This window comes from Amblyomma mixtum, chromosome 1 (genome assembly GCF_055824585.1).
Source record: "Amblyomma mixtum isolate Tamu chromosome 1, ASM5582458v1, whole genome shotgun sequence".
Taxonomy (NCBI): Eukaryota; Metazoa; Arthropoda; class Arachnida; order Ixodida; family Ixodidae; genus Amblyomma; species Amblyomma mixtum.
In genome coordinates, this window is record NC_143012.1 from 287,204,836 (window position 1) to 287,220,792 (window position 15,957).

The window sequence follows — 15,957 nt, forward strand, 5'->3', positions numbered from 1 at the left end:
GCGGCCAGATGTTGCTGGTTTGCCGTTGCCTGTGCCTTCTACTGAGACTACTTATAAATCGCATCTTATAAAGAGCTACCATAAAAACCTGCGTAAAATGCTATTTTTTATTTATTATTATTATTTTTTTTTTTTCAGATTTGAGCATGTCAAATTTTCACCTCGTATTATATGCAGATCCAAAAAATTTTTGGTCAAATTTCGCTCGAAATCAGCAGGTTTTGCGACACCGCTCGTCGTGCCGCCCCGCTCTCCACTTGGCTCACCCGGTAGCAGCACCGTTAGGCTCCGACAGACGCCTCTTATGTGTGCACACCAGTGCGTATGCTGGAATCGGTCTGCACATACTCACAGCGTAGGACGTGAGTGGGCGCAGCGCATCTCTACCTGCCACTCGTGCTACATGCGTTGTATTCGGCGTGCCGGCGTACACAAATAATCGGAGGGCGTTCGGCTTCCGTGACTTCTGGAACTCTTCGAGCTGTCTGCCCTTCCTTACTCGCATTATACGCAAATGAAAACTTTTTTTTTTTTTTTTCGTTTGTGCTATCTCTAAATTACGCCTCCTATTATACGCAGGTTTTTACAGTACCGTATTTACCCAATTCCAACGCGCACCTTTTTTCGGGGAAAATACGTCTCAAAATCGCATGCGCGTTGGATTCGAGTACAAATCGAAACTGCCCCATAGCTGCCCATCGTCATCGCCATTATACGATGTGGGAGCTCACTAACTGCCGGCAAACATGGGAGCACGTTTGCTCGTCGTTTTCTGTGTCGCAGGAGCCGTTTTCAACCGGTGTGGTGCTTGTCATTTCTGTCGGTGAGCATGGCACAAAAAAAAAATTCACGGGATGAACCGCCTCGCCTCGGTTTTGCTGCGCTTACGACATGAGTAGCAAGCTATAGCGTCGTCCGCAGCGCGACGGTGGTGTTCTCCGGTGGGCTCTCCATGCGATATCGTTTTTGAGAATGGATGCAGACCACGAAGAGACGTCATGTCCGCCACGAGAATAGCTTGAAGCACAAAGTTATTCTGCACGCAGAACAGAGCGGCAATAGGCATGCTGCCCGTCATTTTGCTGTGCCAGAGACTTGTGTTCGCGACTGGAAAAGACTGAAAAAGTCAATCTTTGAGTGCAAAATGTCAAGCAAAGGCCTCCACGGTCCACAAGCGGGAGGTTTCCCAACCTTGAAGATGAGCTGGCTGACTTGACGCGGCAGTTTCATGTGGACCACATGCCCATCACCACCGAGGTGCTTTCAAGAAATGCGGAATTTCTAATGCCATAGACGGCACTCAAGACGAGGTGTTGTGGTCGGAGAGTGAGAAGGAGCTGTCTGAGAGTGACAGTGAATGAAGTTCGGGTGAATAAAAAGCCTGTTCTCACCTCAAAATATAAAAACGGTTGCAAATTATTTTAATTCGTGGAAATCGCATGCACGTTAGAAGCGGGGCATGTAGTTTTTTTTTTTTTCATTACCAATATCGGGCTTGCGTTAGAATCGGGGCTTGAATTTTTTTTTTTTTTTTGGCGTCGTAAATTGGATGCGCATTGGAATCGGGGGCGCGTTGGAATTGGGTAAATACGGTAAATGAGCGAGGCGGGCTCTTGCAGGAATTTGTGGGCATCGTAAAATATGCAGAGGTTTTGAAGTGCGCCGAAAGTTCTTTGAATGTTTCTCTGAGGATCTGAGAAATATCTTGCAGCCATGCACTTCGGAATTGGATTGTGGTCTAGCCGAACCAAGTGAGTTGGGGCGAAAGACAGCATGGCATTGGTTATTGTCAGAAGAGTTGAAGAACTGCATAGCAAGGAACTACGCGATGTCATCGTCATTGTCCATGGCCAACTCCAGGGCTGCCTCAAGTCTCGTTAGGAATGAAAACAACCACGCACAAAAAAACTCTTGGGAACTGAACACCTCCATGGCGAGCTGACGACAAGGCCTATGCCTGTACATGCTCGACTTGAAAATTGCAACACCTGTGAGGTGTGGCAGTGGTGACGTACTGCACCTGCGCCATGGAACTGGTTCTGCACTACGCAATGGAACCAGCACCACTTTTTCAGGGCTGTGAACCAGCTCTGAATCGGTTGCAGCTGGAAACTGGCTGGTGCATGTCCCCGATCCAGTATCTGTGCACTGCTACTTAAGGGGGGACCCTAGTCTTAAAAAGAAAATTTTATTAATCTAGATATAGTAATGAAATTTTCAGGCCACATGTATTTTTGTGTGCTGATTTTAGATATGTCATTTAATTTTGTGTAAAACAATTCCTTGAGCACTTGTGCAATTTTTATGCAAGTCTTTTGGAGAGAGCATATAAGAAAATTTGCTGCAGGAAACTCACTGAAATGCATGCCATTGGGTTCTCTTGACACCAAGGAATGCAATAAGGGTAAAATTATCATCCTCGCTATCATAGAACTTGAGTTATAGGGTACTGAAGCTGCCACTTCACAAACTCCTATACACACTTTTCTTCTCATTTCTGAAGTGACAACTTCAAAACTTTATAACTCAAGTTCTATGATAGCCAGGAAGATAATTTTACCCTTATTGCATTCCTTCGTGTCAAGAGAACCCAATGGCATGCATTTCAGCGAGTTTCCTGCAGCGAATTTTCTGCAAAACTTTTCCCAAAATACTTGCATAAAGATTGCACAAGTGCTCAAGGAATTGTTTTACACGAAATTAAATGACATATCTAGAATCAGTGCACAAAACTACATGTGGCCTGGAAATTTCATAACTGTGACTTCATTAATAAAAAATTTTTTTCAAAGACCAGGGTCCCCCCTTAAAGACTGCCCGCATATGTCAGCTTGTTTGTCGTGGTGGCAGTGTTGTGTCACTTGTGCCAAGCTGCACCAGGGCATGAAACTGCTACCTGTTTCTAGGAATAAGAATTTTGGATGAAATTGCCCTGCACCATGCCTAAGTGCTATTCCAACATGAAGCAGGTGCCACACCGAATACCATCTAGAGTAGCTAGCACCTGATGCGCAGTGCTCACGCTGTATCATGAGTCATACCTCTACAGTATAGGCTAATTAATTTGACTGCCGTTAATTCAGAAATCTGGATAATTTAGACTATACAGGTCTTGCATCGGTTGATTCGAACGGGCTCCTGAGGGGAGGCTGCATCCAGATGTGATCGCCACGGCAAGAAATTGTCGAAATAGCCCTGGTTGACCCCCGAGTTTGGAGAGCATGATTTTGATAAAACGGGTTGGCCTGTACCCGAGTAGATAGGGTAGTTGACATACCACGCACGTCCAGGAATATATTGTCATTATCAGATATGAAGCTGGCAATGTACTACAGTCGAACCTCGATGTAACGAACCTCAATGTAACGAAATTCGCGATGTAACGCATTTTTTTCATTTCCCAATCACTTCCCCATTGAAAACCATGTATTTTTTTTCGCGATTTAACGAAGTAATTTTGCTCCGCACTTTCGATGTAACGAAGTCCTTGCGCATCGCATGCATGTGCCAGGAGCTACGTTGACAATCGAATGAGAGCTAAAAGTTTAGCCGAGACGAAACGCAGTTTGTATTTGCCCTTTTACGCGCCAATTTTGCCGGCAGTGTGCGAGAACATACCGCCGCGCCATCTGTCGTGCGCATACAAAGCCCGCGGCATGGAAGTTTCAAGACGCGCCGCGCCGTGACGCCACTGGCGAGCTGTAGACTCTGAACGTGAAAGCGCAAACCGGAATTTTCTTGCAGCGTCCGTTCGTTTTTTTTTTTTTTTGCGTGCGATGTCCTCGTAGACAACAACAAAAAAAAGTCATCAGTGTTGACAAACTCGTGGAGCTAGTGTGGTCGTACCTTTAAAACGGGTGAGCGGCGAAAAAAAAAAAAAACGTGTGTTGGAGTGTGGGTAGAGGGGAGGCGTGGCGTGGGAGGCGCGCGCGGTGCATTCTGGGTGGGCGGCTTCGGCGCGCTCTCGGCGCGGCCCGCGCGAAATGCAGCCGGCTGCATTCCGCGCCGGGCGCCGTCAGAGCGCGCCGGTAGCCGCCGAACACGCTGGCGATCGGGCGCCGCTGTTTCGCGGACGTGACGTCGCCGTGCCGCGCGCGCACGCGCGCTACGTCGGAGTATAACCGCGCCGCGAGCACAGTCCCACCGCGCCGCCGGCGTGAGCGATGCAAACATTTTTCTTTATTTTTCTCTGATGCGTCCCTGGCTGCAAATGTTCAATGCTGATGATGATGATACCAGTAGCGACATCTTGTGGCGGCTTTCAGTACTAGGCGCTGCGCTCGTTCTTTTGCTATGCGCACACGGAGAAAAATGATGCCGTCGCGGTGTTTGCTATCACTCATTATGCTCCTGATGTAGAAAAAAACATCTGGTGCCCTTGTTAGCGATACTATTACTCGATTTTCTTGTGTATTTCCTCAATTTCCTCAATAAGTGATTTACAAGTTCCCATCAACAAGCAGTGTTCCTGAACCAGTTATACTTTATTTTGACAGCTGAAACATGGGAACCTCGACGTAACGAAATTCGCGATGTAACGAAATTTTCGGCTGCAAGTAGGACTTCGTTATATCGAGGTTCAACTGTAGTATTGATTCAAGCTGGAAAAAGATCTTACTGTCACGTGAATGACTTTCTTCGGGGCGGACAGCATTGGAGAGGGTGGTTTCTGTTCATGTACTGCTGTCTCATCTTGGCCTCAAAGGAGGGCAAAGAGTGAGGGAGCTTTTTCTTTCACATTCTTTTTTTTTTTTTTTTGCTGGCAGTTTTCATTTATGTTTGTAAATTTCCTGTTTTATCTGCTCAGTCAGTGAACCTGACATGCTTTTAACCTCTAGGTAGTTTTCGTTTGATCCTAAATGTCTCATTTAAAATTTCTGTTCGTATGGATAGTGACTGGGGCTAAATACCAGTCACTAGTGGGTACAGAAATACTCTTGTTTTCTTACAAATAGGCCATACTACAAGCTATGCACATCTTTTCATTTTGGAGTGCCTGTGTCAAGTTTGTCGCTTTTCTTATGCGTTTTTTTTTTTCTCTTGCAGCAATTTGGCGAGGTGGAAGGAGTCGAGCTTCTCAATTCCGGTCTCGTTATTACCTTCAAGACGCGCAAAGATGCTGAGTTGGTGAGTGCCCTTGTTTTGCTTCGTGTCTCGTGAACAAGGTTGACCTTGTCACGCTTGTGTGGACTGTGGGAACAGTGCCCTCCAGGGTGGGGTGCGGCATAAATGCGTTGGCTTTGCTTAGCATAAATTTTTGGTGCAAAAATGAGGAAACCATAGCTTTTATAGCTGCCTGGAAATGTTGCTGCTATAGTTGCATACAGTTCAACAGCGAAGCTACCCCTTTAAAAAGGATCGCTGACCAGAGGTGTCAATTTATTGTCCTGGTGTCATGCTTAACCACTTGTGACTTTTTCTAAGCTGGCAGCCCGTGCTCATCGGGTTCACTGTTGCTATCATCAGCTGGGTGTGCTTATAGACCATTTCATCAAAGGTGGCTAGTGACCGACATGCTGGTATGCAGAGTCGGTCGCATTCGCAGAGCAGGGTGTGAGTGGCACCAATCGGCATTTCAGCATTTTGTGTTCTGAAAGTTCCTGACTAAGATAAAAAGCTTTTCAAGCAGCGGTGAAGCCATTCAATCGAAAAATGATGGGAACTTCGACAGTTGTTGGGACCAGATGAGCGTACCGACCACTGACATAAGCTGGTAAAATCTCACTAGTAGTTGCGTGTAACCTGTATATGTGGCATAAAGCAGCGGTGGCGTATATCACTGGCTGCAACGATGATGAAGCAAGAGATGCAAAGCAGCTGTTAATCTACTTTTTATGTTCGCTGACTGAGTTCTAGAAACAGACTCGGGTAACAGTTCAGACAATTGGAAGCTAACAAAAATAGTCATTTCTTGACTGTTCTAAGTGTAGCTTTGGTCACGCTACATTTGTTGAGTACACTGATTATGCCTACCGTAAAAACCGGAATATAGGTCGAATTTTTTTTCAAAAAACCATGCCGAAAAGTCGACCCCCGTCTTATATACCGGTCATTGGCAGAAAAACTATGGAAGTCTTGCAACAATGGGCTGCTGAAGTCAACAGCCTTCATCGCCATCGGCAGCAGTGCTGTGTTTCGGCAGAGGGCGGTGCGGGCGACAGTGAAATGAACAACCAGGAAGCCATTACCAAGGCCAGGGCGGTCGAAACAACAAAGCGCCGCCTTGAAAATTGGAGTGGACTGAAGCGTTAGGTGGTGGTGACAACACGGCGGGACAGTCTTCGCCGTAGCGTCACAAAGTTGGCTAGGACGTTCGTGTAATGTCCGCCCGTTACAAAGGGATAAGCCCCAAGTCCAATCCAATCCAATCCAATCCAATCCTGGCACAGCCATTTTGCGTTTCCGTTGACAAAGTTATTTTGGTTACCCTAAACGCTGCTTTCCACCTTTTTTTCAAAATGAGCGGAAGCCGACGGCAGTTCACCGTAGCCTTCAAGAAAAAGGCGATAGAGTACGCGGAAGCTCACGGCAACCTGGCGGCACAGCGCGAATTTGGAGTATCGGAAAAGAGCGTTCGATACTGGCGGAGGCAGAAGATGCGCATTACAACTTGCAGCAACCAAAAAAAAACATCATTTCGTGGGCGGACCGCAGCGTACCCAGAACTGGAGGAAAAGGTTGCGGAGTTTGTCCGGGAGCTGCGTGCGAGATCGCTGCCTGTGACTGCTGAACACATCCGCGTGAAAACGATAGAGATCGCGCGTGCGTCTGGATTCTCGAGGGCGCAGTTTAAGGGCTCGCCATCCTGGGTGCGGCGATTCATGAGGAGGAAGGGCTTCGCACTACGGCGCCGTACTTCTGTGTGCCAGAAACTGCCCGAAGAGTTTGAAGATAAGCTGGTCGAATTTCAGAGATATGTGATTGCACTCCGGCACCGACGCGACTACATGATGGGTCAAATCGGAAACGCCGAAGAAACGCCAGTTTGGTTCGACATGCCCTCAAGTCGTACAGTTTCAGAAAAAGGAGCTAAGCAAGTGAAGCTTCTAACGACTGGCAATGAGCACTCGCGATTCACAGTGATGCTCGCGTGCACAGCTGATGGGTACAAGCTGCCCCCTTTCATCATTTTTAAACGGAAGACACTACCGAAAGAGGAGTTCCCACGCGACGTCATCGTCCGGGTTAGTGAAAAGGGTTTCATGACGGAATCATTAATGCTGGAGTGGATCCGGCTCGTGTGGAAGCGGCGACCTGGTGCTCTCTTTGAGCGAGCAAACATGCTCGTTCTGGACGCGTTTCGAGGTCACCTTACAGCCAACGTGAAGCGGGCCCTGGGCGATGGCAAGACGGACCTTGTCGTCATCCCTGGTGGACTGACATCTGTGCTGCAGCCACTAGACGTTGTGCTAAACAAGCCGTTCAAAGATAGAGTGCGCGAACTCTACAATGAATGGATGCTGGGCGACAACCCCACCACCTCCACCGGCCGCCTGCGACGTCCACCGCTTGCGACTGTTTGTGGCTGGGTGTCGTCAGCGTGGAAATCTCTGCCCGCAGAGATGGTGCGCAAGTCATTCAGGAAGTGCAGCATTAGCAACGCGCTAGACGGCACAGAGGATGACGCTCTGTGGGACGTGGGCAGCGATAAGCAATCGTCATCCGACTCAAGTTCGGCCGACTCTGACGACTTGGAGTAGCTTGCTCACTTTGTGCCCTTCTCTGTGTTGTCGCCTCTCCTCCTCCTCTTCTCTCAAAGCTCCTTTGGAGCTTTTTTTTTCAACGGTCCCTCTCGGGGCCACCAATCACGCTTCGGCAGAGCATGCAGGCACTATGGTTCCAGCTGTGTCTCACTCGAGTTCCTCTCTCTACACTTAAGTCGCCTATGCGCAGACACTCGCGTTTCTTTCAAGGTAAGGGTGTTTTTCGGTACTTCCGCCATTGAAAAAAATGTTTTTCATTTTTAGAATTGGTTAGTTGGGGGGTCGACCTATATTCCGGCCCGACCTATATTCCGGTTTTTACGGTACATCCAGGTTACTGTCCGGCTGCCATAGTGGCTCAGTGGTCATTGTGCATTCAGCTAATGACCCGAAAGACGCGGGTTCGATCCCAGCTGCAGTGGTCGCATTTCGATGGAGGCGAAATTCAAGAGGCCCGTGTACTGTGCAATGTCAGTGCACATTAAAGAACCCCAGGTGGTCGAAATTTCCGGAGCCATTCACTACAGTGTCCCTCATAGCCTTGGGTTGCTTTGGGACGTTACACACTCATAAACCAAACCAATCAGTTTACTGTTCGAGCAGCCACTGTGAGGAGTTCTCACGATGCCTCTCCTTTCAATTATGACCTGAGCTGGTGAATGCTTATTTTCTAGTGCATTTGATATGTGCAAATTTGGGTGTTTCCAGGAATGGCTGCTGTTCACATAAGCACATTAACATGCGCTATCAGCAGCAAAACTTTATGGGATGCATGTCCTCGAGGAAAAAAAATGTTTGTTGCGCTGCCTGGCTACCTAATAAGCTGACAACCAATTGATTAGGTATCATTGCCACGAAGTGGAGCATGCACGTTCTGTCATACCTTCATAAATTTCAAGTGACTGCGCTGAAGTGTTTTTTTTTTTTCCACCACCCGGCACCCTGTGAACTTTTGCTGCCGATAAGTACCTTCCGCTCATAGCCCAATTTAAGCATACATGGGTATTATGTTTTTAACCACCCGTTCTCCACCAACAAAGTGTTCAGAGCATGCACAAGATGCTGCCGGTAGGGCGAAACATTTTCAGTTGGTGCCTGCAGTCCAAAAATGTCGCTTGTCTTCGTCGATGGAAAGCATTGCAACTGCATTGCACATACCATGGTTTTTGATGCAGTTTGCTTGGTTTGGACCTTTTTTTTTTCCGCTTTTGAGAGTTGTTTCTGTAGCGAGAACAACATATTCTTAGCTGGATGACCTAGCTCTAGATTCGAGACACTTTACAGCTACTTCATCATGCAAATGACTGCGTGCCACAGTAGCACATGTATATTCTGATGTACAATGCCTTGGTGCCCGTGCACGCATACCAGGGAGGAGGAGCAGCGCTGGGCACAGCGAGTTTGAGGTTATTCTCCTCTTCACTGCAAAGATAGTGTATAGGCAGAAATGTATGCCATTAAATTTAGCCCAAGGCAGAGGGTGGTGTAAAGTTGTCATTTGCACGAGCCATAGCTATGTGCTGCATTTCGCACTGATCTTTCAGGCGCCATCATGTTGCCGTTTTCTATGCTTTCACCTGGTGTGTAACGCTTATAACTGGATTGAGATAGATATTCAGTTAGTAGCGAGGTGCTGGAAGTAGTAAGGGAATATGTATACTTAGGGCAGGTGGTGACCTAGATCTGAATCATGAGAGCGAAACAACTAGAATAAGAATGGTGTGGAGCGCATTTGGCAGCTTCTCTCAGATCATGAATGGCAGTTTGCCAATATTCCTTAAGGGAAACGTCTACAACAACTGTATCTTACCAGTACTCACCTATGGGGCAGAAACTTGGAGGTTAACAGAGAGGGTCCAGCTTAAGTTAAGGACAACGCAGCGAGCTGTGGAAAGGAGAATGATAGGTGTAGCGTTAAGACACAGGAGGAGGACAGAGTTGGTCAGGGAACAAACGCGGGTTAATGACATCCTATTCGAAATCAAGAGGAGGAAATGGGTTCGGGCAGGGCATGTAATGTGAAAGCAAGATAACCGATGATCCTTAAGGGTAACGGACTGGATTCCAAAAGAAGGCAAGCGTAGCAGGGGCGACATAAAGTTGGATGGGTGGATGAGATTAAAAAGTTTGTGGGGATAGAGGGGCCGCAACTGGCAAAGGACAGGGTTGATTCGAGAGATGTGGGAAAGGCCTTTGCTCTGCAGTGGGCGTAGTCAGGCTGATGATAATGATATTCGCCTCTTCAAATTAAGTACTCTGCAATGCATGTTTAGGGTGATGGGATGCAGGAAGAAAAAGGCCTGCACCATGTTACAGTTGTCTCTCTGAATGGGCTCAGGGCGTCTCTCAAGGTTCCGAGTTCAAGAACAGGCCACTACAATGGGCTTGGTTCAAGGAACCTTCTCGAACAGCCTCCACCAGTGACTCTGCATCAGCCTCAAATCTGGCTCAGGATGACCTGACTGCCGACGAGGAGGTGAGTCCACGGCTCCCTTAGCTGGCACTTGTGTTTGCTGCTGGGAAGCGGCTTTTTATACAGTCACGCCTGCTTGTAATGGACATGACTGTTGTGCGCTGTTTGTTCGCTGTAATCCGGATGTTCACAGTAAGTGGACTGGTTATAATGTTGACATTCTCAAGGCCGACTCTCATGTCATGCTGTCTAAACGGTATCCACGAATCACCCTTGGCCTGACCAAGTTTTGACGCTGGTTGGCATGATTTCGCCACGCTATCCATTTCTACATCAGTTAGGAAACTATGCATGCGAGCATCATGATCAACAGGGTGATTGGCACTGTATGTTTTGGCCTAGTGCGTCGTACCAACAAAAGCTGCTTTTAATTATATGGCTCATAATATATCAGCCACACATGAAATCTCTACTCACAAATATGGTATGTCTGTGCTGCATAGGTTTTGACAGGATGTCATCTTTGCTGACCGGGGACAGCCTTTGTGGAAGATCATGCTGACATTGCTTGTGGGTGAGACAGCATCAGTGGTCGGTTTTCATGCACAGAAAACGTTCCACGCTGTCCATACTTTGTCCGAACTTTGGCATGGGGAGGGGAGGGAAAGGGAAATGAGCACCGGCAGCCGATGGGTCATTACTTGACACAGAAAAGCTTCTGTTGATGAAGAGCACCGCTTGTAAGAATTTTTTCAAAAACCTACCGTGAGAAATTTCTGAAGCGAGCAAAAGATTGTATGGAAGATATGGCAAGGTCACGTTCAAACTCTGGAAACATGCCCCTCCCTCTGATCTCCCAAACTTTGACATTGGTAGGTTGGCGGGCATGCCATAGGAAAATTGGCAGGTACCCAGTGGAACTGGGTTTAGAACGAGCACCTCTTACACACGAGTTGCTGTCACCGCTACTAGAGGTCTCCTCTATTTGACTGCACTTTCTGCACTAGGTCACATAAGTGCTTGCCAATACAGTGCCAGTTCTTGCAGTGCGAGTGTGTCCTGACGATGCAGCGGCCAAATTGGGCACCAAAGTACAGAAACATGTTTCTCGCGAGGTTTCGACATGTGCATGCGGTTGTGCTAGTTGTGTTTAATGGTGTATGTTTATTTGTTTGGACGCATCTCTTAGCAGCAGCCATGAAACTTGTCAATTTCAACAGTGACAGAGAATTTGACTTCGTCCTTTCTGTTGCTTTCTACAAAGTGGCTCAGGTCGGCTGTTATCCATTCAGCGGGTTTTTGAAGAGGTAATAACGAAATACTTGGACTTTGCATTCAAGAGGCTGTTCAGACTGTTTTTTAAGCCCTAACTAATATCTGTCACCAGGGGCCTCTGGGTCTATGTGCGTGGTTCAGGCTTTCGCCGTTCTACTCGAAAAGTGTTTCCGGTCGGCTGCCAATTAAAGCAGAAGAGATTCGGCTGATAACTTTGCTGATAACTCATTTGAACTCCACAACTCTCTTTCACTGTCAGCAAACAGTGGTGGTGGAGTGACTGTCAGAGGCTGAATGACAGTTGTGGGCTGATTGGGGACCTCGGAGGCTGTCGCTACTGTAAGCAAAGGTGCGGCTGATGCTACCACATGCTGAATGCTGATGTGGAGGCCACATTTGCAAAAAGAAACGAGTAGCAGCAAGCCGTCACAAGTGTTGGGATCACCCATGCATTTAAAAACGACAGTACTCACCTTCTGTCACTCATACAATTGCGCTTTCTCGTGCTGCATGTGGCCATTGTGGTCGCCTAGCACGGGAAATGCGGCCGTTTCAACATTGTTTGCTAAAACAAGCGTTGCCACAGAGCTATCTGCTACCTGTCAGTTACAGAGCACGCCAAACACCTTGCACTACTTGCACGAGAAGAGAACTCATGGGGATGCTAATGCAGAAGTGCCGAACAACTCGTGCAGCACAGTGTCAGATATGGAGCGCCAAAGTACAGGTGGTGCTAGCTGCACTGACAAACAGAGTGCAGGAGTACTGCACCACCTGAACTGGTGCAGAAAGTGCAGCCAAATCAAGGGGACCTAGGGTCACTGCCACAGAACACTCACCATGCTTGGCCAAGTGGACCCATGCCCTTCTGATTGCAGAGCTACTTCCATAGCTGCATGAGCTAAGCCCTGTCATTTGCTTAATTGCAGATGTGTTAGTTATTTCACTACATCTTTACGGCAGCAAATCCAGCCAGAACTTATGGATACGAATTCTCGGCTCTTTTTAATGTGAAAGCATTACTAGCCTATGTCGGCGGCTCTGTCATCAAAACCGTGTCTGCAGCGGTTGTGGGAAGCTATCAAGAGACATCGTCTCAAAAGTGGTTATAATCGAAGGAGCATGGTGTGAGGATGCAGCACAAAAATTTTGGTGCCAAAAATTACAGCAAATAATCCTGATTAAAGCCATAGAAGTGACCAAAAGTGGGCGGGGTCGGGCCGGGAGTGGCGCGAAATTTGAATTGCTGGAAGTGCGGTGCCATGTGACACCATGTGATGTACCACGTGATTGGTCCACGTGATTGGTCCACGTGACCGGAAAGGTGGGCGGAGCCAACGTGTGGCGCGAAATTTGAATGTCCGTAATGAATACTAAGGTGAAACGATGGGGGCTTTGGAGTTAAACGAAATCTAATCAATAATAACAGATTATAGAAACGGCAGTAGCAAATGAAGATGAATTAAGGTGCATTAGTGAATTGAGGTGAATTAATTATAAATTAAGGTGAATTAATGTGGGTATAATGTGACTTAATGGTACATTGGAATGAATTAAAGGTGAATTGGTGTAGATCAATTGTAAATTAAATGGATTGTCAAAATTGTGATTTAAGTGAATTAAATGTGAATTAATTATATAGTAAGGTGAATTAACTGTGGTTTAAGGTGAATTATGTGATTTGATTGTGAGACACGACGTCACAATCGACATAGAGGCAAAGAGGAGCGATTAGAGGCTGTGAGGAGGCGTGCTTTCACATTACTCCATTGCAGTTTCCGCAGTGCCCTCTAGCATTTTTGATTTCAACTGCATCATTGCTTCAAATGCATCATTGCGCATGCAGCAAGTACACCCTGATAGTTGCAGCCTTTGTCTACAAGACAAAGCTGTGCGTAGTTGTTAGGAAGAGAACCATTCCATGGAAGGAGATCGAGGCCCCTTCAGCCGTCATCAAAAGCCTCATTGAGGTTTTGCTAGCACTAACGTAAGGTTTTGGAAGATGGCCAAAGGCTAATGTGCCATTAGCGAGAACTTGGCCTATTATGCCTTTACTAGTATCTGGGAAAAAAACAGCGCCTTTTGTGCTGTCTTTTTCCAAGATGCTGTACCACCTAGCTCAGACTTCAGTGTTACTCCTGTACTAGCATCTTCAGGCTATCTGCAGTGCTATTGCACTAAATGCACTCGTGAAGTCACAGCTCGATGCCTGTCCTCATCACCATTTCCTCTCCTTGTGTCCACAGTCAAACCTGGGCCTGGAGGAAGACCTTCTGCTGGTGGATGACGAAGAGGAGGAAGATAGTGAAGCTCGCTCCTGGCGACGATGATTAGCTCACCTTCGTCTGTCGCAATGTATTTGTGTATATATAATGTGGCCTGTTGGCTGTATTTCACCCCTCTTCGTTAATATATTTTTTTTTTCTTAATGGTGATCCTGTGCAAGAGTTGTACGCCCAGTCATGCCGCAACATGCACATATTGAAAGCAGGGCTTTGTTTCATTTACTTTTCCTGTATGATGTGTACTTGTGAATGTGTGAGGCATCTCTTTCCATTTGTAGCTGAAGCCATTTTTCCTTCTTAATTTGCATGCATTGTTGCATGAGATATGAAAGGCTTTTTGACACATCCTGCGTGGCTCTTGGCTAGACGTGGCGAGCAGTGTTTTCTAATGGTAGAATCAGCGTATTATGGCTTCTCACAAGGAAAGGCAGCATTTATGATGGATTGGGTTTTTAGGGTTGCAGTACTGTAATGCAGTGTCATCCCTTGAGTTGTTCTTTTTTTTGCTCTCTTGCTCTCTGAACATGTTCATTCCAATCGTGCATAGGTTTGAAATAGGTTTTCCTCCTCTTGTTTTATGTGGTTACAGAGCTTCAAGACTCATTTTCATGCTAGTCGGCTTTGAGCAATTTCACTGTTGTTTTGGGAGGCAGTGCAGGCGTTTGTTAAGCCAGGGAGTTGCATCTACTGCAACAGCAAGCCTCGATGACGTTGCTGCTGCTGTCTGGCTGATGGGTGCACTATGTAGCGTGGTGATCATTGCATTGTACGCGAGGAGCTGCACTTGGCAATTTCTCTTATTTGCTGCATCTTTCAGTGCCTTTTGCGATGACTCGTGCTCTGCTCTTTATTTACTAGTGTGCCTTGGTTGTCCCTCTCCTGTGACCTACCTTGCTTTTCTACCAAGTGAGGAATTGTTCTCTTGATTGCCAAGGTGTGTAAATAGTTCTCATGCAAAATAAAACGGCAAACAGCATGCAACACCCGACACACACAACAGACGCTGCTACGTGCATGATATGGATCCTGCAAAGTGTAAAAAAAAAAAAAAGTGGGGAAAAAAAGAGAAAGAATGAAAAAAAACAACTGATGTAGCCAAATTCGTCACCTTTTGCCAGTTTTTTATGGGTCCACACAGAAAAAAAAAGAACAAAAAAGAAAACAAAAAAAGTTGCCTTGGCAGAGTTCGCCGGTCACCACGGCTGCTCCCGAGTTCCCTCAAAAACTGATCAAGCTTGAAGACAGAAGACAGGAAGAACACCTCTGAAGCGAAGTCTGAAGACCATGAAGGCAAAGCTGGTGTGAAGAACACAGTAAACATGGAGCTCCGTAAGTATAACTTTAATACAGCATGCAGATTAACTCTTTTTACCGCATTTCAGAGCTTGGAGCAGCATTCACAACTCGCAGTGCCACAACCTATGCATTGTTCTTCCAGTCCTGGTGGTAAGTGGCTGGGAGCCCTTTTCTTCCCTGCATGAGCACTACTGTGAAACCTCAGTGTAACAAAGTCCATCTTGCTTTTCAAAAGGCATTCTTGATTTACTCATCTTAAATGAGATGTATTGATAACCTCTATGGAAGCGATCATCTACCTACTATTATCAGATTGTCATCATCACCACTGTAATTCCAATCGAACCCCGCCACTGGAAAGTCCAGATTGGTGATTGGCCTCTATAGACCTTTCCATCGGGCGAGGATGTTGTCGAAGCGCCTCCTTTCTGGACTGCCGGAAACCGGTTCCGCCGCCGCTTCAACAACCGTGCTAGTGCGAGGTGCCCACTGCAGTCCAGTGAACAATATGGCAGCGCCCAGGGAGCCCTTTTGGAAAGGTGTATGCATGGAAAACACTGCCCTAGATGAAGAATTCTCAATGCATCTTGGCATAAGTGAAATGAACGAAAAAATTTTGGCAGAGACACTTGAGACTGCTTACGTGTGAGAATGTGAAAGGATGTCATGGACACAAGACGTCGATGCTTGGTTGCAGTTTGCGATCAGAGTTTATTTCAGGTGATCAGTTTTTGAAGTGTGACACCACGCACACATGCGCGTGCATATGACACCACCCAGAATGCTGTAGGATAAACAGTTGCAACACTGTGTTGATACTGAAGTCTGGAAAGGCATACAATTAAAGGTGCATATGTTGCCGGCTTGAATTCCTGTCACAAGCTAGCCTCCAACTTGACTATGCAACAAGAAATTGTATGACACTACTTGGAACACTGTACTACAAACAGTTGAGTCGCAGTTTTCATACAAATGTCACCGCATC

General features: G+C 46.8%; 1 protein-coding gene across 3 annotated transcripts in view; it reads left to right on the forward strand.

The window, feature by feature from the left end:
• The window catches only part of swm (Zinc finger protein swm), a 68,819-nt gene that overhangs the window by 44,221 nt on the left and 8,641 nt on the right, over window positions 1-15,957 (forward strand). For 2 of the 3 annotated variants that reach the window (XM_089566272.1, XM_089566275.1), the window contains 4 exons: window positions 5,047-5,127; window positions 10,042-10,179; window positions 13,638-15,005; window positions 15,059-15,122. In XM_089566272.1, the coding sequence (XP_089422398.1) occupies window positions 5,047-5,127; window positions 10,042-10,179; window positions 13,638-13,721 (303 nt within the window). In that variant the 3' untranslated portion in view covers window positions 13,722-15,005; window positions 15,059-15,122. The remainder of the gene's footprint in view (window positions 1-5,046; window positions 5,128-10,041; window positions 10,180-13,637; window positions 15,006-15,058; window positions 15,123-15,957) is intronic. The other variant, XM_089566274.1, reaches the window with a different exon arrangement.